Source organism: Rhinichthys klamathensis, unplaced genomic scaffold (assembly GCF_029890125.1).
Source record: "Rhinichthys klamathensis goyatoka isolate OS25496 unplaced genomic scaffold, OSU_Roscu_1.1 h1tg000487l_1, whole genome shotgun sequence".
Taxonomy (NCBI): domain Eukaryota; kingdom Metazoa; phylum Chordata; class Actinopteri; order Cypriniformes; family Leuciscidae; genus Rhinichthys; species Rhinichthys klamathensis.
This window is the reverse complement of record NW_026606974.1, coordinates 1,817,289-1,838,222: the sequence shown is the minus strand read 5'-3', so window position 1 is coordinate 1,838,222 and position 20,934 is coordinate 1,817,289. Positions and strand designations below refer to the sequence as shown.

The 20,934-nt window shown below is 37.6% G+C and overlaps 2 protein-coding genes across 4 annotated transcripts; both read left to right on the top strand.

Annotated features, from left to right (window-relative positions):
- The first annotated feature begins 1,082 nt into the window (after window positions 1-1,082).
- Window positions 1,083-7,151, top strand: znf131 (zinc finger protein 131). Of its 3 annotated transcripts, none has more exons than XM_056237530.1 (7): window positions 1,083-1,223; window positions 1,890-2,043; window positions 2,166-2,267; window positions 4,519-4,663; window positions 4,762-5,447; window positions 5,543-5,673; window positions 6,232-7,151. In XM_056237530.1, exons 2-7 carry the CDS (start codon window positions 1,920-1,922, stop codon window positions 6,742-6,744), a joined length of 1,701 nt encoding a protein of 566 aa, XP_056093505.1. In that variant the 5' UTR covers window positions 1,083-1,223; window positions 1,890-1,919; the 3' UTR covers window positions 6,745-7,151. The 3 variants fall into 3 exon arrangements, with proteins under 3 accessions (XP_056093505.1, XP_056093503.1, XP_056093504.1); XM_056237528.1 differs by having other exon boundaries at window positions 1,084-1,223; window positions 4,759-5,447; XM_056237529.1 differs by lacking the exon at window positions 1,083-1,223 and adding an exon at window positions 1,314-1,617 and having other exon boundaries at window positions 4,759-5,447.
- An 880-nt stretch (window positions 7,152-8,031) lies between these two features.
- nim1ka (NIM1 serine/threonine protein kinase a) lies at window positions 8,032-20,894 on the top strand. Its single transcript, XM_056237533.1, has 5 exons — window positions 8,032-8,133; window positions 14,127-14,723; window positions 15,256-15,607; window positions 18,068-18,336; window positions 19,905-20,894. The coding sequence occupies exons 3-5, from the start codon at window positions 15,316-15,318 to the stop codon at window positions 20,658-20,660; spliced, it is 1,317 nt and encodes a 438-aa protein (XP_056093508.1). The 5' UTR covers window positions 8,032-8,133; window positions 14,127-14,723; window positions 15,256-15,315; the 3' UTR covers window positions 20,661-20,894.
- Window positions 20,895-20,934: the final 40 nt, after the last annotated feature.

The window sequence follows — 20,934 nt, the reverse complement described above, 5'->3', positions numbered from 1 at the left end:
CTGACTGTGTTAAACACACCACATACTCAAGAACATCAAACCAAATGCTTGGCTTACATTAATGTGGAATATAAAATCTGACCATGGAGTTGACTTTGGCGGAAAGCTGAAAGTGATTGCTGATAGGCTGTCCCAATCAGTGGCGCCTGCACAATCCAATCACGTTTGAGAGGGAAACAACAAATTGAGGGTTTCCGAGAATTTTTATTTTTTTTTACTCGGGTACTCACGGTTATGGATAGAAATGTATTGGAGTAAAGAGTACAATATTTGCCTCTCAAATGTACTTGAGTAAAGTCATGAGTACTCCCCAAAAATGATACTCGAGTAAAGTACAGATCCCTCAAAATTGTAAGTACTGTACTCAAGTAAATGTACTCCGTTACTGTCCGGCTCTGCACATCACAGACATGCATAGGCGCTGTCAACAGAGACTATTTGTCATACATAAAACTCAGGACTTTCTCAGTCAAAACCACACCAAGATTTTTTCTTATCATTGAACCCATCCTCCTGTATTGGGCCATCTGCTATTTCACTGCTTTCCCTCACTAATAGAAACGAGCTCCTTAAAATCACTAACACTTCCTCAAAAATAATTGGTCTTCCCACACCCAACTTGTCAGCTCTCACTGACACTGCTAAGTTACCATTCGTAGAGCAAACACCATTATACATAATCCATAGTCACCCTCTTAACTCATGTTTTACCCTTCATCCCTTAGGCCGCCGATAGACAGTGAGCTAAAAAATCACGGCTAGGGAAAAGTTTTGTACTCTCAGCTATAAGAGCGTTGAATTCACAGAATGCCTAATTTATTTACTGTAAAAAAAAAAACATTTAGCAGCTATTTATTTTTTATTTGCAATTATGTCTATTTATGTGTACACAATTATGTGTGGTATGTGCATGTTATGCGTGTTGAATGTTACTCCTGGTACAGTACAGTCTGTGAAAACAATAAAGAATGAATCTGAATCTGAATCTTATTTACCTTTTCCATACTTGAACATAACGGGTCGTTGTTGGGCACCGTTGCTTTGGTAAACGCCACCTATCAGCCTCGCGCGATAAAACTCATGCGCAAGGGCTTATGGGAACTCGAGGCCAGAGTAGAACGACCGCCCTTTTTCGACGAGCGGAGGAAAAACACAGCACATTGATCGCTTCAGGCCTCCAACGCGTATAAACCACCGTAATAAGCATCAAAGCGTCACCCGGGGTAAGTTCTCCGGAGCGTTAGACGCCCGGCGTCACTCATTATTTAGCCGAAAGGGAATTTGTCTGATTAAAATAGCATTTTAATGCGCGATTTGATGACGTAACGACAATGGTCCAGAAAACAAATGGCGAATGCGTTAGCAGCCACAGGCCTAGCGTGCGAGTAACATGAAGCTGACCTGCACACAGTGCTTCTTTTGCCGTTTGTATTTTTCTGTTGGATCTCTATACGGTTGGGCTGTTGAAGTACGTGGCTTTTGCAGCAGTAAACCCGCTGGGTGTAAAGCTGCCAGTCTTGCGTAGAGAAGCTCCCTGTAGAAATGCGCGCTTATTCGGCATACTGCTTAGATATGCCCGCTAATCTATGGATCTGTTGGCATAGGGGCCATTACAAAGTATGTGCCTAATTTATCTAAAAGCATTATCTGTGTTGAATGAAATAATTATGTTAAAGATTCCAGATAAATAGCCTTGCATTAAAAATGCTTTGACATTTAACGGTTTAATCTTGCAGCCCAAAAAAAAAAAAAGCTAATTGTAACTGCTTTTTGTTACCAAGAGGTTGCATGCATCTTCATTTCTTTATTATTATTATTATTATGACATAAATACTATACGCCAATAATTTTCTTATTCCATCATGTTTCCCCCCCCCCCTTCTTCATAGTACTTGCATGCGCAGGGCAAGGGCTGAACCATGTCAGTTGATGGAGATGTTGACTATGGGCATGAGTTTCCAGCCCATTATAAAGTGATGCTTGACAAACTGAATGAGCAGCGTCAGCTGGATCAGTTCACAGACATCACTCTCATTGTGGATGGTAAGGTTTCCTGTCTCTGTTCCTCTTAACCTAATGCCTTTCTGAATTATGCTAAATGTTATACAGTTAAATTAAAAGTTGCACATATTCGGTGGTGCTGATGATTTCTGGTTATTTAACAGGACATCAGTTTAGGGCCCACAAAGCTGTTTTGGCTGCATGCAGTCAGTTTTTCCACAAATTCTTCCAGGACTTCACTCAAGAGCCTCTAGTGGAGATTGAAGGTACCTAACAATACATACAATTGTATGTAACCAAAAATGGTTATATATTCTTGTCATAATGAAGAGTATATTATTACCTTGTGGCCTTTTTTTCCTGGATAATGGCAGTTTTAATCAGCAAAGCGGTCTAAACTGGAATGCCTTTCTGCAACACAGTATAGTTTTCTGCTTGTTGGCAGAATTTTTTTAATTGAAGACAGATATAGGCCTACTTCAGTAGAGGTCTTCTTGGGTCCTAAGAGCCGCCAGGACTAGAGACGCACTGGTCGACCGGCCGTAAATAGGAACTGACTGGTTTTTGCTCCAAACACACGGTTTTTAGTTTCATTTTGATAAATCTCTATTCCGTACCTGCGCACAAACTGCATTGCAATAATTTCCCAAAATGTAATTTGTTTGGAAATTAGGGGTGTACGCATAAATAGTCGAATATTCGATCTGTGATTGTTATTTGCATAATAAAAATACTATTCGAATTTTGCTACATATGTTGCTTTGCTGGCCGTAAATGCAGTGAAATCCTAAGCATGCAAACTAAAACTCAGATATAACTAAATGCACTGGGTGGTGCTGTGGAGCTTGTTAAGTTGTATTCACAGAATGTCATCGTCTGCCTCAAGGTGCAGAGAAATTTGCAATTACTTTGATCAAAATTATCAAGTGGATCAACGTGGAAACGATAACCAAATGCTGACTTGAGTGTATAAGTACATTCTGCCAGATAACGCTAATAAATCGCAGTCTGCTTTATTAGCGTTTTTTTCCATTTGTTATGCTTCAGCTTAAATGCTTTTTTGTTTGTTTAATGTTTTCAACTCAAAGAATATCTCAATATATTATCTGTATATTAAGTAATTAGATATTTATATTATCTCAAGAAGTATATTTGCTAATCCTGTAAACAGCACATTAACACTGGCTAGAGACGCTGTAAAGACGAACGTAAAAAAGAGCAAAAATGGGAAGAAAAATAAATATTGAATTGGGGGTGGGGGTTTATATGAATGTATCTCTGAAGGGAACTGTCTGTCTTCAGAAAAGTTTCTATGGCATTTTATTTTCCTCTTATCTCCGTATAAAGTAGCATTTATAAGCGCAGTGCTGCTTTATGTACAGTGGTAACCAATGTAACCAACTGCTGTTCCATAAGCACCACCTACTGTCAGAGAGTAAATTTGCATTTTCATTCAGTTTGTCTGCTGTTTTCTAAAACAACTGCTCATGCTACATGTGTGCAACATCTTTTTTTGGATCGTGATTAAAATGCAGTGGTTGCCTCTAATTTCAAATGGCTACAGAAATGTTTTGTTTAAGGCCAGTTTGGCCTGTTATAGAGCAAATAAACAACAAAATAATTTGCTTAAAGAAAAAAATCACTACGACAGACCTGATAAAATTAGACCATAGTCTGACCCGACAACAATTTTTTTTTTTTTTTACATGCTAGACCCAAATGCAAAAAACTGTGACATCTACACAGCCTGAAGCCCTGCACACCAGTGGCGAGAGAGGACTTTTTCAATTGGCTATGACCAAAATAAAGAAGACAAATAAGAAACACCATGGGAGGTGTAGTTTTAAATGTATGCCTATCTTCCTACCTTATTTGTAGATTAAATTAATTTTATTCTTTTCTGCTGGTTTTAATACCTCGAGAAATCTTTTTTTATTCAGTTAACATTTTGGAAGTTTTTTTTTTTAACAAAGTTAAATCAAATATATATATATAGAGAGTTTTAGCGAAAATTGATTTTAAAAACCGATTTAGTTTACTATAGATTTTTTCTTGCCATGAAAATAGCCACAGAAGCTGGGATGTTGGCATGGTGTTAAAAAAATAAATAAATAAATAAATTCAGGCAAAGAAGCATAGATTGGCTGAGAAGAAAGGGGATTAACATTATCACAGAATTATTATTATTTTTTTAATTATATTTTGTTAAACGCCCAAAATAAATAATGGAAAGTTGGCATATTTTATGATTGGCAGATTTTCAGATATTCTTGGGACCATTGTGTAAAAAAAACACATTTGTTTTACCAGAAACCAGAGGCTACTAATATCAGACCTGAATCCGCTCAGGTTGGACCTCATGTTTTTGGTTCCAAGTGGACCAGTTGACAAAACATGCACACATTACTGCTGTTGCACATTACGTACCCCCAGCCCCGATAGTGAAAATCAAAAAATTACTCCAGAATGTTATATGCTCAAATAATATTACTTGAATATTTCTGTTGCAATGAACAGGTGTTGGCAACATCGCCTTCCGCCACCTAATGGAGTTCACTTATACGGCTACATTAGCTGTGGATGGTGAGGAAGAAGTCTGTGATGTCTGGAGAGCAGCAGAGTACCTTCAAATGCAGGAGGCAATTAAAGCCTTGAACAACAGGTTACTCACCTATTCTACTTTCTCAAAAAAAGTTCTTCTGCTTGATTTGATCTTGAAGTTTATTATTAAACAATTCTTTTTCTTCTCCCACCTAGAAGGAATGGTACCACCTCATTAAACCCCCCCCAGGTCTTGACTGGAAAGAGCAAGGCTAAGAAGAGGAAGATCGCAGAGACCTTCAATGTCATCACTGAGACTCTTCCTTCAGTGGAGACTGAATCTGTTGAAATCGAGGTGGAGGTTGATGAGGAACATATCGAGGTAGAGGAAAGCGGTCTGGTGGAGGTAGTGGATGCTGCCAGGAGTTCCACCGAACCGTCTTCGGATGACTCCGCGTTGGCTTTGCTGGCTGATATCACTAGCAAGTACCAACAGGAAGAGCCGATACTCCATGTGATGAAAAAGGAGGATGAGACGGTAGTCGTGCCGGAAGAGGCTGTGATTGCCTCCAAGACGCTGGAGAATATTGAAGTGGTGGAGGTCCAGATCTCTCAGCTGGACAATCTTTTCCGTTGTGACAAGTGTGAGCGCTGCTTCAAACTCTACTACCACCTCAAACAGCACTTGAAGACTCACACCGCTACCCCGGATAGGGGCTTTGTTTGCAGGCACTGCGGCAAAGTATATGCTCGGGAAGGAGCCCTTAAACAGCACCTGAATAATTCTCATTTTGATGCAGAGGAACAGTCCCGACGGCAGAAAAAGAAAGTGCATGTTTGCGAGTACTGTGAAAAGCAGTTCGATCATTTTGGACATTTCAAAGAGCATTTAAGGAAGCACACAGGTGTGTGAGTGAGTTATTATGAGGTAAAATGTATCTTAATAAATGTATTCAAGTTTAATATCTAATCAGTTTTTCACTTATCCATATATGTGTAGGTGAGAAACCCTTTGAGTGTCCAGAATGCCATGAACGTTTTGCCAGGAATAGTACGCTGAAGTGCCACATGTCAGCGTGTCAAAATGGCTCTGGAGCCAAAAAAGGGCGAAAGAAGCTCTATGAATGCCAGGTTGGTTTTAACCAATAACATATTGTCCAAACATGTATTTTAATATACCAAACTTTCTGAAAAAAAATGGCAATTTATGATTTAAACTCTGGGTTTCCTGTCCTTGTACTGTAAAATGTGTAATATTACACTAAAATATAATTTAGTTGAGAGTACAGCTGTAAAATCACAATGCTAATATTAATGGTTGTCTTAACATCGTCAGTTTTGAATGTCAAAGCTTAAGGTTATTAAATGTTATCTATTGTTGACAACTGATTTATAAGCGTTTTGGGTTTATAGATGGTGCGTGTTGCCGTCCCAAATGCACATTATAAGTGACCAAAACTCACAGAACATGCCGAGATGAGTTTGTGTAGAGCAGCATTTGTGATCTGAGCCTCTATCAGACACTAAAAACACCAGAGCAAGAGCTGTTAGGGTGCAAGAACTGTTCAGTGCTTCACTCAGAAACGCGATGTATGCATTTTATATAATGACACTACGCTATGTCGCGTATCTTTCATGCAGACCTATTCACTTGTATTTCTATTCACTCATCTTTTTTTCGCACCTCAGGTCTGTAGCAGTGTTTTCAATAGTTGGGAGCAGTTCAAGGACCATTTGGTGACCCACACGGGTGAGAAACCCAATCATTGCACCCTCTGCGATCAGTGGTTCACACAACCCAGAGACCTCCATACTCATCTGCAAGAACACCACGACTTACAGGAGAAGGTTATCGTCACAGAGGAAGTCCTGATTTCAGACCCAACCACAGTCTTGACTATGGCAGAGTATGAGGAGGGAGAGGAGGGGGTTATATTGGAGGATGGCATACGGGTGGAGCATGTTACTGTGGAGCCAGTGGATGTTGTTGCTGTTGAGGAGACTCTAGTGGTGGAGGAAGAGAAGCCTCAGACGGAAGGTGGGGTGGAAGAGACAGTGGTTTTACAAGTAGACGGTGAGAGATTGAAAGAGCAAGCAATGGACATCCAAATAGCACAGGTGACTGTTGCAGAACCAGCAGACTGTGACGTTAAACAAGAGGCCGTGGACCGTTTGAAAGAAGAAAAGATTGCAAATGTATGAAAGGCTTCTGCTGTGCATGGAGACTTTAAGAATGAAATGGGGAGATTAACCAGGCCTTTTCTCCTTTCCCACCCCTTAAAATTATACAGTAATGCTCATTCTAGTGTCATCCAACAAAGCTGGATCACCTGCTTAATTTCTTTCAGCTTTGCGTATCAATTCTCTGAAAGCAGTGTCTCTATAAATCTGATCACAGGTTCAGTCATGCTTTTAATGTATGTTGTGGATAAGAATAGTAAGAGATGTAATTGATTTCAAGAATAGTGCACGTCGCCAAGACTGTTTCTGGGGTTGAAGAAATGTTTTTTTGTTTTTGGATGTATGTTTATAGTGTGTGTAAGAAGCTTATTTTCATAAAATAAAAAAAAGTGCAAAATGTGTTCCCAAATACTCCAGAGAAACATAAATGCAGTCCTGGGTTGTTTCTAATCTTTTTTTTCTCATTCAGTCAATGCTGAATTACAGTGATCATGCAGATGCTAGAGGAGAGAGAAATCTGAATGTCTGTAACCTTGTGAAATGTTTGTCACAAATTGAAACCCTGAGCCAATTTTGAGTAGTGACATTAATAATTGGGACATGAAGCAACTCTTTACTGCTGAAGCAGACATGGGTTAAATTGAGGTGCATTGGCCCGGCCGTCAGGAAACCTCAAGATCGCTGGTTTTCAACCAGGGGGGTCATCGGCAAACTTCTAAGAGGGCTGCAGGAAGACCTTTTTTTTTTTTTTTTGAATAGCGTGTTGGACAGTGGGGAGCCTAAAAAATATGATTATTACAAAATGTAGTTTTATTAAATATGTTTTATGCGTTAATTTTATTATTTTTTATAATCCGTGCTTCTTGCAGAAGCCAACATGGAAGCATTTTGTTTTCTCACAACTTTTACTGTTTTTCTCACATAGTTTAACTGGTTATTTATAAATAAATGATACAAATATATAGCTGTTTTTATATTTTGAAAGTGGGTGGTTATATTTACTTGCAAATGGGATGAAAAAGTTTGAATACCACTGGTTTATAGGATCACCATCAGTAATATTCAATTGTTACTTTATAAACGTTGATTAGGATAGTGCTAAATTACACTAAAAGGTAAGTGACTGTTTTTGTTGTTTTTTAGAAAACTATAGCCGTCCATTTTAACTATTTTTACGTATTGTATATTTTTAGCCAATTTCAAAAGACCCACATTTTTTGGTCTGTCTAAGAAATGTCCGAATAGCCTATTGGTTTAAGACACCCCTTAATCCCGCCCTGAGATGCGATTGGTTAACGAAGCTGTCCGTCACTTGGCCTGTGATGGTGCCTGGAGTCCTCACGCATCACATTCAGGCCAATGACACGTACCGAGATAAGACACTGAATGATTTCGCAACGCCTAAGAAAGGTAAGGATATTTACCCTAATCCATTATCACTATACGAGAGATTAGTACATTCATAAAAGCATGATCAGTTAATGTGTGTTACAAATTGTTTACAAGGCTTCTAGATACCAATTGTGTTGCTATCAATCGACTAATCTTGATGTTGATGTACCTGGTGTGTTACTACCCAACAGCATTTGTAGCGTGTAAACTACAATTAATCTTTGGCGAACATCATCTCATTTAAAAAATAAATAAATAAAATAATATATATATTTTTATTATTAGTCATATTTTATGATCATATTGCAGTTCAAGTAGTCACCAAAATCTGACACTAACATGCGTGGTGTCAACAGTAAGTGTCTTGAAAGTGTCTTATCTTTGAAGAGCAATTTTGTTGCCAGTAATATTATTTTATATTTAATTAATTTAAATAATATGTCATAGTATATTTACTCTTTTTTTATTATTATAAGTGTAAAAAATGTCATAATATTTTACATTTTAACCATTTACAAAGCTTGACAAACTGGTTTGAAATCTTCTAATCCAATGCCATTTGTGATTAACACGATTTAGTCTTGCTTTAGGGAATTTGTGGGGGTCTACAGAGGGTCTCAGGTGTAAATAATAAAACCGCATGCGTGTTTGAACAGTACAGGTGTGTGAATCTCCAGGCCTGAATGAACAAAGCTGATCCCATATAGCTATTGAATAGAAGTATTAATTTACTGAGAATATTGTAATTTATTATATCGAATGATCCTTTCTAGTTTCTCACGGATTGATGTCAACTTTTGTTCAGGCCCCTTTGATGACTCCTTAGTTGGATGACATGAAACATGGTTTTAGGTCTGAGATTAAAGCTGCTTTGATGCGTTGGGAATACATTAACAGGGCACAATGCAACGGAAACAGCCTTGTGGTTTCGTCGCATAATCTGCATGTTTTTCCCTCAAAGGTCTAAACATCAATTGAACTCCTTAATTATGTTCCTTATTTAAGGACTCATTAAAATGGACATATTCAGATATGTATCAAAATCTGTTAACATGTTCTGAAGCATGTGTGATGCTTGTGGTTTTATGCATTTTAATGCAGTTAGAATTAATAGCATTATTTAGAAAGAGACGTAACCAGTTCATTTCGTCATGCATAGCAGTGCCTCCTCAAAATATGTACTTGAAAGTCAACTCTCTGGTTACCAACATTCTTTAAAATATATTATTTTGTGTTCAACAGAAGAAACAAACTCATACATGTTTGGAACGACATGAGGGTGAGTAAATGAAGACAGAATTTTAATTTTTGTTTGAACTATCCCTTTAAATGCCCTCTTCTCGTGTGATATGACATACAGTGCTTGGCTTTGGGTTTGATATCAGGTCCAAAATAGGTTTTAAGTGCTTTATTCCTCAATAAATGATTTGCCATGTCGGTAGTTGTAGCTACGTGATGGAAATTCCAGATTGGCACCTCTGGCCCCCTATTGTTCCTGATCTTTTCACTACTGAGCTCTTTTTTTCCCCTCTCTGGCCATGTGTCTCAATCAAAACACACACAGGGGGGCTTTGTGTAGCAGTGCCTATGAGTGTGTACACGAAAGCTGCTAATGAAATCGCATACTGAGTAGGTACTACATTTGATTTGGAACTTACAAGGATGTTCCTTGTAGTATGAATGTACTACGTTTGCTATATCATTGCTATATTGTCAGTGTCATGTGACTTACGGTGTCAGTCGCATCGCTTTACTGCCATTCCCAAATCCTTCCCCATGGCCTTGTGGGATAGTAACGTATCAAAAGGATGTGCACTTCAGAATCGACTTTTTGAAGAAAAAAAAATTCAAAGACTTTTTGCCTGCTATTTAATGAATAATGTGAATTTGGTATATTCGGATGCAGTGAGGAAAGTCATAAAGTGAATGAGCAATAGTAAGAATGTTACTTTCTGTGGAATGAGTGTCTGCATTGAGCGAAAGATTTTGCTAGCTGAGCCCTGTTCATGCAACAAGGCTCGGGGGCCACTGATATCCCATTTGGGGAGTGTTTATCTTGTGTGTAGATCAGGGCCGTATCGGTAGAAATGGCCCCTGTGGACAATGCTTCACGCGTAGTCAGTGCGAAGGGAGTCACACAGTTGATGTAAGTACCACATTCTAAATCCTGCCTGTGAGACTCACGCTAATGGTGCCGTGTACCAGAGAAGAGCTAAATGATGAGCTTTTTGCTGTTTTTGACTAATTGATACGGAATTTGGGTTTTAGAAATTAGACAAAAAAAGAGTTTCAATAGAAAATATACACTTTGAAAGGGATATTTCACCTAAAAAATAAAAATTCTGTTATCATTTACTCATGCTTATGTTGTTCCAAATGTGTGACGTAATTAAATTATATACATTTAAAAAAAGAAAAATTATTTAGGGGTGAAGCAGGTTGATATTGGACCCGAAGGTAAACTATAAAATAAATAACCAAGCACTGTATGTCATTTCACATGACGAGAGCATTTACATGATGAAAATGACATTTTCTTACCCTCATGTTGTTCCAAACCCATAAGACTTTCGTTCATCTTCTGAACACAAATGAAGATCTTTTTTAGGAAATCTGAGAGCTTTTCTGTCCCTCCATTGACAGCTACGCAACTACCACTTTGACGCTTCAAAAAGATCATAAAGAGATCGTAAAACTAATCCATATGAATTGAGCAGTTTAGTCCAAATTTTCTGAAGAGACACGATCGCTTTATATGATGAGATTGAATTTAGGCTTTTATTCACAAATAAACATTCATCAACTCACATTGTGGTGAATGGAAGCTCAAGCATGTTTGCTTGACGTGTGAGAACCAATGAGGTTTATTCTCGTGTGTTAGACAGCACGTTTGAGCTTCAGCAAGAACCAATGAGGTTTATTCTTGTGTGTTAGACAGCACGTTTGAGCTTCTGCAAAAACCAATGAGGTTCATTCTCGTGTTTGCAGCACGCTTGAGCTTCCGTAAGAGGTTTGTTCTCGCGCGTCAAGCAGGTTCGGTTGAGCTTCTGTTTATATTCGCTGGTCAATGTTTATATGTGAATAAAAGCCTAAATTAAATCTGTTCATTATATAAAATCATCGAGTCTCTTCAGAAAATTTGGACTAAACCACTCAATTCATATGGATTAGTTTTACGATCAATTTAAAAAACTTTTTGAAGCGTCAAAGTGGTAGTTGCGTAGCTGTCAATGGAGGGACAGAAAGCTCTCAGATTTCATCAAAAAGATCTTCATTTGTGCTTCGAAGATGAACGAAAGTCTTATGGGTTTGGAACGACATGAGGGTGAGTAATTAATGACAGAGTTTTCATTTTTTTATGTGAACTAACCCTTTAAAGGCACAGCAGCAAAAAAATAAATAACATAAAAAAGCTGGTTTCATTCTATGGGTAAGATAGAGGGTGGAGTAGGGGGAGAGAGAGAGAAAGAGAAGATCATAATGCAGACACATGCACATCCATTCACTTGAATGGATCGTTTTAGGATTCCTGCTTGGTTTACACTTTAAAAGAGAATTTTGTCAGCTGTTGAATCTTTGCAGCCCCTTCAGCAATCAGCAGCACACACACATACAGCACAGCGTTTGAAGCCTGCGGATTTGAGTATTCATGAGAAACATCACTTTGATTTTGTGTGCGATGCCGTGGTATAGAGTGTGTGAAGTAGGGCATTCAGAATGTTAGAAAATATAAGGAAGGTAAAATATCTACATCAGATAGATGTAGATTTGATTTTCAGCCCTATGTTTATCTGTATGCTACCATCCCACTGTTTATATAATGATCAGTTTATCAATCAGTACACTAAAGGTACACTGATGACATTTTTATTCATATACTTTCATATACTTTCAAAGATTAAAGGCATTTACATTGTTACAAAAAATATTTAAAATAAATGCTGTTCTTATGAGCTTTCTATTCCTCAAAGAATCCTGAAAAAGTCCCAATTTACTCAAAAAATATTAAGCATCATAACCGGTTTCAACATTGATTATAAGAAATGTTTCTTGAGCACCAAAAAGGATCATGTGACACTGAAGACTGGAGTAATTGTGCAGCTTTGCCATCACAGTAATAAATGACATTTTAAAATATATTTAAAAATAATTTCTATTTTATTAATATTTCACAATATTGCTGGTTTTACTGTATTTTTATCAAATAAATGCAGCTGTTTTTCAAAAACATTTAAAAAAAATTACCCAAAACTTTTAAAAAGCAGAGTATTTCTCACTCAAGATTGTTGAAATCAACAAAATGTTGTTGTGCGAATCTTATTATAATCTGCAGTCTTATTCTTTGAATGCTCAGTGCTGACGCCAGGGGATTTAATGAAGAAAAAGACCTCTCAGAAAGACCTGCTGGTTGCGTATAAGACTGTTTGGGTTCTTATTCGGTTGTCAAATCACTTATCATTTATGGTAGTAACACAAACAAACAAGTTAGAGAGATATACAATACACACGTAAAGATATATGACTGTAACACCTGATCAGCTTCAAAGCACTTTCTACACATCTGGTTGGTTTGGATATAATCCTAAAATGCTGATGCTCAGGGAGTTAGAACAAAAGAATACAGTTTGGGTCTATTGCGTCAAAGAACTCTGTTGAAAACCAAGCTCAGCAGCTTATATCAGCATCACCGCTCGTCTCCACCTGCAAAGAACACATCGTCACACTTAAAGGTGCCTGTGCAGGTGCAATGCTCAATAGTCCTGTGAGGAGAAACTGCCTCAATTTAACACACCTGGTGTCCCTAGATCAAAGAGCATGTGCAAAAACAAATTGCAGGTAGATATTGTAACTATTGTAACATCATCTATCAAGTGAAAATAGTGTTCAATCGCATATCAACAACATTATGAATGATTCAATACTTAAATTACCATTCAAAAGTTTGGGGTCAGTTACAAAGGTGCCCATCCTCTATTTTAAAACATTTCAAACTATAATGTATTACTGTACTGTAATTATAAAGCTGACTTTTCAGCATCATTACTCTTCAGTGTCACATCAGTGTCTTTAGAAATCATTCTAATATGCTGATTTGCTGCTCAACAAACATTTCTTAATATAATCGATTTTGAACAGTTGTTTGTGGGAACTGATACATTTTTTCAGGATCCTTTGATGAATATAAAGTTCAAAAGAACCGCATTTATTTTAAATATAGTTTTATAATATTATGAATGACTTTACTGTCATTTTTTATCAATTTAATGCATCCTTGCTGAATTAAAAGTTAATTTACTTAAAAAAAATATTAACAGTGGTATTTACTTTTGTAATTGTTTTACTGTCAATACAGTCAGATTAAGCGTAATCTTAATTGATATTCTGTTATTGCTTCATACATCATGATATTTGTGGCGTAATGGGTGTGTAGGGCTTTTTTATGTGTGCTGTTAGTGCTCAGTGGCTCTAGGCAACTCTGTGTACTTCTATTTTGCTCTTTAGGGACTTTGTTAAAGAAACTGAGCAAACTCACCCTAATTGCATCCTGAAACACAAAACACACTGATCTCAGTCACATTTGTAGTAAGACATTTAATTGATTTCAAATGGAATTATAAATACGTGTTTATTTTTGTTTTCTTACAATTTTAAATAATTTAATTATAAAAAAAAAATTGTGTAAAAGCTTCAAAAACTTTGCCACAAAATAACTCCACACAGGTTTAGACAAACTAAATTGAAAGAAAAAAACCCCATAAACTAAGGGTTTATCTTAAGGAAAGTTGAGCTAAGGACAGGGTAAAGGCAGTGTCATGGTCTTAATGTATTCTCTCTCTCTCTCTCTCTCTCTCTCTCTCTCTCTCTCTCTCTCTCTCTCTCTCTCTCTCTCTCTCTCTCTCTCTCTCTCTCTCTCTCTCTCTCTCTCTCTCTCTCTCTCTCTCTCTCTCTCTCTCTCTCTCTCTCTCTCTCTCTCTCTCTCTCTCTCTCTCTCTCTCTCTCTCTCTCCCCAGGTAAACAGGAACTCAGGTTTAGTTTATTAATTTATTAATTTAGTTTAGTCCCTACAGTTTACATTGGATATTTAAGGACCACTAAAAAAGGCACGGATTAGGATATCTGTACACGCTAATCCCAGAAAGAAGACTGTAGAGTGAGTCAGAAGCTCAGAAAAAGCACACACCGACATGAACAAATCAGAGGGAGTGGCTGTTTTCCATGTGGTTTCTCCATTTCTGAATGACCAACCAGCCAAAGATGTTAAATGAGAGGAAGCGCCATACAAGTAACCAGGACTGCCGAGAGCAGCGTGGAGCCTTGTTATAGCAGCCAGGCAACAATCACAGCCCTCATCGTTCTCAACGCTGATCCCCAGTCTATTTTTATCGCTGAGGCAACGCACCAATTAAATCGGGCATATCTGATGAGGTTCAGGGAGACGCAGGACTAAGGGCAAGGAACAGCATTGTGCACCTGGCCGCTTGGGTGAAGCAGACGACCCGAAACATCTACTCCTTTATACTTGGATATGTGTATAACCTTGAGCTGAGATGTGGCGATAATGAGCTAATTTTGGAAATTGACACAGACATTCAGGACAACATGTGAAGGTGAGAAAGGACTATTCATGAATGTGCGATGATGCTTTGTAATGAAAAAATCCTTTAATTGTTCATTTATTTTATTACAATGTATTTATATACAAATATTATTAGTTTATGTACATATTTATATTTATTCATTATTTATTATACTTATATATTTACTTTTGCTATACATATTACCCCTATATTTAGGCTATAGTAGTGTCCAGAATATATGCTACACTGTAAAATGATATGATCAATAAGTTATGACAACATATGTTTTTACATTGCTTTAACTCATCAAAATAAGTTAAGCAATTTAAAAAAAAAAATATACAAGATTCAGTCAGTTGAATGTAATTTAATTTGGGATGACTTAAACATCCAAGTTGATTGTACTTACAAAATGTAAGGCAACTTTTTTTATAGTGTACAATAATATTTAAAATATTTATATTATGCTATTTGCTCTATAATAAGCTCCTTGAGTTTATATGTAGAGGTCAAGGGGTAAATAAGCAAATCTTCCTCCTTGTGTATCATTTTCTACCTTCAGGTGGTGCTTTAGTTCCAGGTCTCCTGCCATGAGCTAAGCCCCCCAGTGGCCTGTGGCAGGATGACTGCCGTCTATCCGTCTGGGGGGGGCTCCGTCGGGGTCTCAGTTGTGGGTCCCCAGCGTTATGCACGATGGAGCCGACAAGACAGCTCCGACATCTGCACGGACGACGAGGGGACCCAGCCGCGCCGCCTCACCCCGCTGGAGAAGCTCAATCTGGACATGTGCCAAGATGAGAAGATGGTGCGAGAGCTCACCTTGGGTCGCCGCATCGGCTTCTACAAGATACGTGGCGAGATCGGCTGCGGAAACTTTTCTCACGTCAAGCTGGGCATCCACGCCCTAACGAAAGGTAAGCAATTGTATGTAATGGTACATATGCTTTGACTTTCTTGAGAAGTTTTCCCGCAAGTGCCTGGAAATGCATACTTAGAGCCCTGTTTTTTAGTTGCATTGACCTCTATAAAAGTCTGTCCAGTAAATTATAGAAGGCTGAAACTGATCGCAGTCTGGGGCAAATGCAGACATGCAAAGACTCAATGCTAAGAATATTTTCCACAGATAACCAAATTACAATAGCACAAATAAATACAATAGAACAGAGACAAATTAATTAATCAGTGCTTTTCAGGTTTTTCAAGTTTTCAGGCACAGAAATTTAAATGTAGTTAACATTTTACATTTACTTAAGACATGAACGACTGTGTTTACTAGGATATTCGCCAAGACGGGCATTCTGACATAATTGTGTCCGTTCAAGCACAAAAGCCAAAGAGAACTCTCTCTGTGTGTGCGCACAGAAAACTTCACACTGTGCTCGAGTACCGAAATATTTTCTTTTTTGCGTCTGTTTGTCCTGGAATCCTTAAATTGGCAAGGCTTAACACACGTGCTACTGATAAAAGTTTTGCGATGATTCAGCACTGCCCCGATTGGGACAGTGACCCTCCGTCTTTCACGCTGTCCTTATTGCCGAGCCCTTACAGGTGAGTTTAAACGAGGATGCGTGTGTTGGCGCCGGTAATGCATAGACAGACATTGCGTGAAGATGTGGTAATAAAGGTGTCTCTTGAAAAAAATATAGGTATCGATTTTTTACACGTTGCATCGATGTTAGTCATTTGATCGATGTATCGATCCATATCGATGACCCCTAATGTTTGTGTACAATTTTGTATATTTAGACTCAAGTCGTTTTTAAGTACTAAATATTTTTTAATACAATTAATATTAGAATAATTCATATCATTGTTGGAACATCACTAAACATGTTGAGAATTGTGAAATTGTGAAAAGTCAAATATTCAGAAGAAGATTAGAAGATTGCTACACTACTGTTCAAAGGTTTAGTGTCGGTAAAATGTTTAAATGTTTAGAAGTATCTTCTGCTCAGCAAGTTTGCATTTATTTGAAATACAGTAAAAACTGTAATATTGGGAAATATTATTAACTCTTTTCTAATATATATATATTTTTAAATGCATTTCTGTGATGGCAAAGCTGAATTTTCATCAGCCATTACTCAAGTTCAAAAGAACAGCATTTGTTTTGTGAAATAGTAAGTTTTTGTAACAATGTAAAAGTTTTTACTTTCACTTTTCTTCAATTGAATCCATCCTTGCTAAAAAAATATTAAATTAAAGAAATTAATAATAAAATGTATTTTAAAAAATCTTACTGACTAACCCCAAACTTTTGATCAGCAGTGTATACAGAGAATTATCAGGCTATGATGAATTAGATACCAGGTTTTTTTTATATTTTGAATATTAAAATGTAAAAAGAAACAAGTATTAAATATTTGTATATTATAATTAATAATCTTTATTTTTTATTTACTTTTTTGAATGTTGCAACATCACTAAACATGTTGAAAGTTGTGAAAAATTATATATATATATTACAGCAAAAAAATTGAGAATATTGCTACATTTGATCCAAAAGATAACAAATAATTAAATGATCCAAAAAGAGTTCATTTCGGCTGTAAAGCAACCTATAAAAAGAGAATTGTGTCATTGTTCAGCTAAAGTCAGTTCAGTGTTGATTCAGTTCCGTTGTAAAAATCATCAATTATTTAATTATTTAATTTCATCTAAAATCTATAAAGCAGTTCCGCAAAAAACAGTGATGTCATCGTCCAGCTCAGTTCAGTTCTCATCCAATAGTGCCAGTGCAGTCAAATCAATAATATTGTTGAATATTAAGTGTCGCCAACTAATGTAGTAATACATAATATATTAATACAATATATACATTCAAATTAAATTTTCCTGCCAAACTTGTTGCCGTGATACAGTGCTGTTATATGTAGTTTTAACCCATATAACCCAGTAAGTGTGCTTTATGGTCAGTGTTACATTGATAATGTGGGAAGCATGCCCTCGGTCAAAGTCAAGCTGAGACAATTTGTCTGGTTCAGACAGATGGATCGGTTTGAGGAGTCACATTTCTGTTGAGACCTTTAGAATTGCTGTAGGCCTCATCAAAGATTGGTGTGTGTAAGGGATAGGAGGTCATGGTGTGCCGTTACGAAGCGATGTGAATTACATGCACAGTGTATTTGTTGTGTTGCAGCAGATCTTGAAGAAAGGGTGTAGAATGACATTCCATATCGCATGGCACACCATATCTGATATCAAAACTGCTCAAAGGTCTTTCCTTTATTACAGTGGACATTTACTGCTGTTTTGACTAAGCACTTCATAAATACAAATTGCATTAGAATGCTTTAAGTATCAAAGACAAATGAATATGAATGTTTTCTGAATGAGAAGCTCCTGTAGCTGAAACTTTATGTTGTCATTCACAGACAAAGTAGCCATAAAGATCTTGGACAAGACCAAGCTCGATCAAAAGACCCAAAGACTGCTCTCCCGGGAGATATCAAGCATGGAAAAGCTGCACCATCCAAATATCATCCGTCTGTACGAGGTGGTGGAGACTCTGACCCGTCTGCACCTGGTCATGGAGTACGCAAGCGGAGGAGAGCTCTACACCAAGATCAGCACAGAGGGAAAGCTCGTCGACATCGACAGCAAGATTGTCTTCTCTCAAGTTCTCTCAGCCGTGAAGCATATGGTGAGATGTACATGAAGCATGGAATAGAATTCAAGGAGGCAATTCAATTACTTTTCTCTCTTTTTCCTGGCCTTTCAAATTTGGCAGATTTAAAGGGGCACTTGGCAACTCTAGCCATTTCTTCGCTGATTTTCGCTTTTGTTGACGCATGTTTTCTCATCGAGCTCCCCCTACAGCTGTGCGGCGTATATTTTCACAACAGTGTCAAAAAAACCTCACTTGCTCCCTCACTTCCTCCCGCTTTCTACCGCTGCTCATGTGCATTTGTTATAATCGGAGCCGGCCAACTTTATCGTGTGGAGCTATGTCTACCGAGGTGGATAATACATCATACACAGTATCATAGAATTATGTCGAATTGCCATAAAGCAGTTCGTGTTTTTCTCGCTCGTTCTCGCTTCTCACGAGACTTCCTATTTCCAACTTACCCATGTTGCAAGGTTGGTTTTCCTCCTGGGAACGCTGGGGGGAGCGGGGAAAGTCACCATTCTCTCCAGAACAGGTTTTGAAATCATCCAAATGATTTCTAAACGGTTTTATTAAGTTGAAATAGTTGCCTAGTGCCCCTTTAAGTATTTTCATGCTAGTTAACGGTTTCAGGTGCAATACAATACAAAAATACAATACAATAAAAATGCAATTCATACATGAAATGACCTGAATACACCTCTTCTATGATGAACATGAATGTAAATTTACATTCATTTTTAAATTCATATATTGATCTTAGACTATACCAGATCTAAGATGAACATATCAATACTATCACCTCACTGACACCCTGTAAAGTGCCTGGAAATGTGTATGTAGGGCCCTGTTTTGCATTAACCTCTATAAAAGTTGTCCCAGTAAATTGGAAGGTTAAATTGGAGACAATTAAGAGGCCACTTTTTCTAATCCATTCCCATAAATGCCGCATGTCCAAGACTTTTGGGCAAAAAGCGTCCTTGTGTCTTTATTGCTACGTGCAGGTAAACTCAAGGCAATTATAAGAGAAGTCACAGAGAATTTTGTCTTTATTTCTTTTTAATTTTATTTGAATGGTACAGTGATCACAGACAGTGATTGACTGTCATAAAGCCAAAAGCAATACGATAGTTCAGAATCAGATTTAATAATAAATAGGCTATATTTAAATCTAAGCTCTGGTTTATTTCTGATCATTTTGCTTTGGCTAGTAGAAGTTCTGAATGGCCCGTAACTTAAAGTTAATTCAGAAACCCTGTATATAGATTGCTACATTTGATCATGAAATGTAATGTTTTACATAAAATGTATTCTATGATAAACATGTTTTAATCTCTAAATTTTAATTAATTTTGATAATTTTGGGAGGCATAAAATAAAAACATTATTAAATATTGTGACATTATCTTTTATTATTATTTCTTAAAAAATAATATTAAAAAAACATATTAAAGTGTATAAATATACAGTCTGTGTGTGTATATATATATATATATATATATATATATATATATAACCAGTTAAATTAATGTATAAACATTGTTATTCAAAATATCTATGTATTTAGTTGTTAATAGTAATTTCTCTTTGTCATTTTGCAGCATGACAATAACATCATTCACAGAGACCTGAAAGCAGAGAATGTTTTTTACACCTGTAGCACCTGTGTTAAAGTGGGAGACTTTGGCTTCAGCACCGTCAGCCGTCGCGACGAGACCCTCAACACCTTCTGCGGTTCTCCCCCTTATGCCGCCCCTGAGCTCTTCCGAGACGAACACTACATAGGTGTTTGCGTGGACATCTGGGCCCTGGGCGTCATGCTCTTCTTCATGGTGACCGGCTCCATGCCCTTCCGCGCCGAAACGGTGGCCAAGCTGAAGCGCTCCATCCTGGATGGGGCGTACACAGTGCCTACCTGGGTTCCGGAAGCTTGTCAGAAACTGATCCGGGGCATCCTGCAATCCCAGCCATCTGACCGATACAGTGTAGAACAGATGATGGGCTGTGAGTGGCTGCTGCCGGTGGAGTTTCCCAAGGCCATGGAGCCCTTCAAAATGGACCCGCTCCATCTGGCTGAGTCGAAGTCAAAGGAGCTTGAAGAGCATGAGATAGAGGTGAGAAACGCCCTGGAGGCTCTTGGCATCACCGCAGACCACATTCGTAACAACCAGGGCAAAGACTGCAGGAGCTCTATCACTGGAGTCTATCGAATCCTCTTACACCGCTCACATAAACGACAAGCAGTGGACAGCATGCCAGTAGTTACTCATGTAGTAACTGGAACTGATGCTAAAAAGGAGCGTCTGAAGACATACAGGAGCCTGAGGCATACGTCCAAACTCTGCATCATTCTGTGATGCTCAGAAAGCTTATATAGAAATGAGGGACAGATATAGTTCAGCTAGTTATATTTGATATACCTCTTTTGTTATATCTTTTTTCATTGAAAAGGAGATCAGTGAATGTCTCTAATGAAAGTAGTTTACACGAATGAATGGAAAGTATGAGTGTTTGCAGGTGAGTGAGGCAAGACTTTTGTCTTAATGTCATGGATGTCATGTCATAAATGTAATAAAGTGCTTTAGACTGCATTGTTTCGAGCATTCTCTTTGCAAATATATTTCAGATACA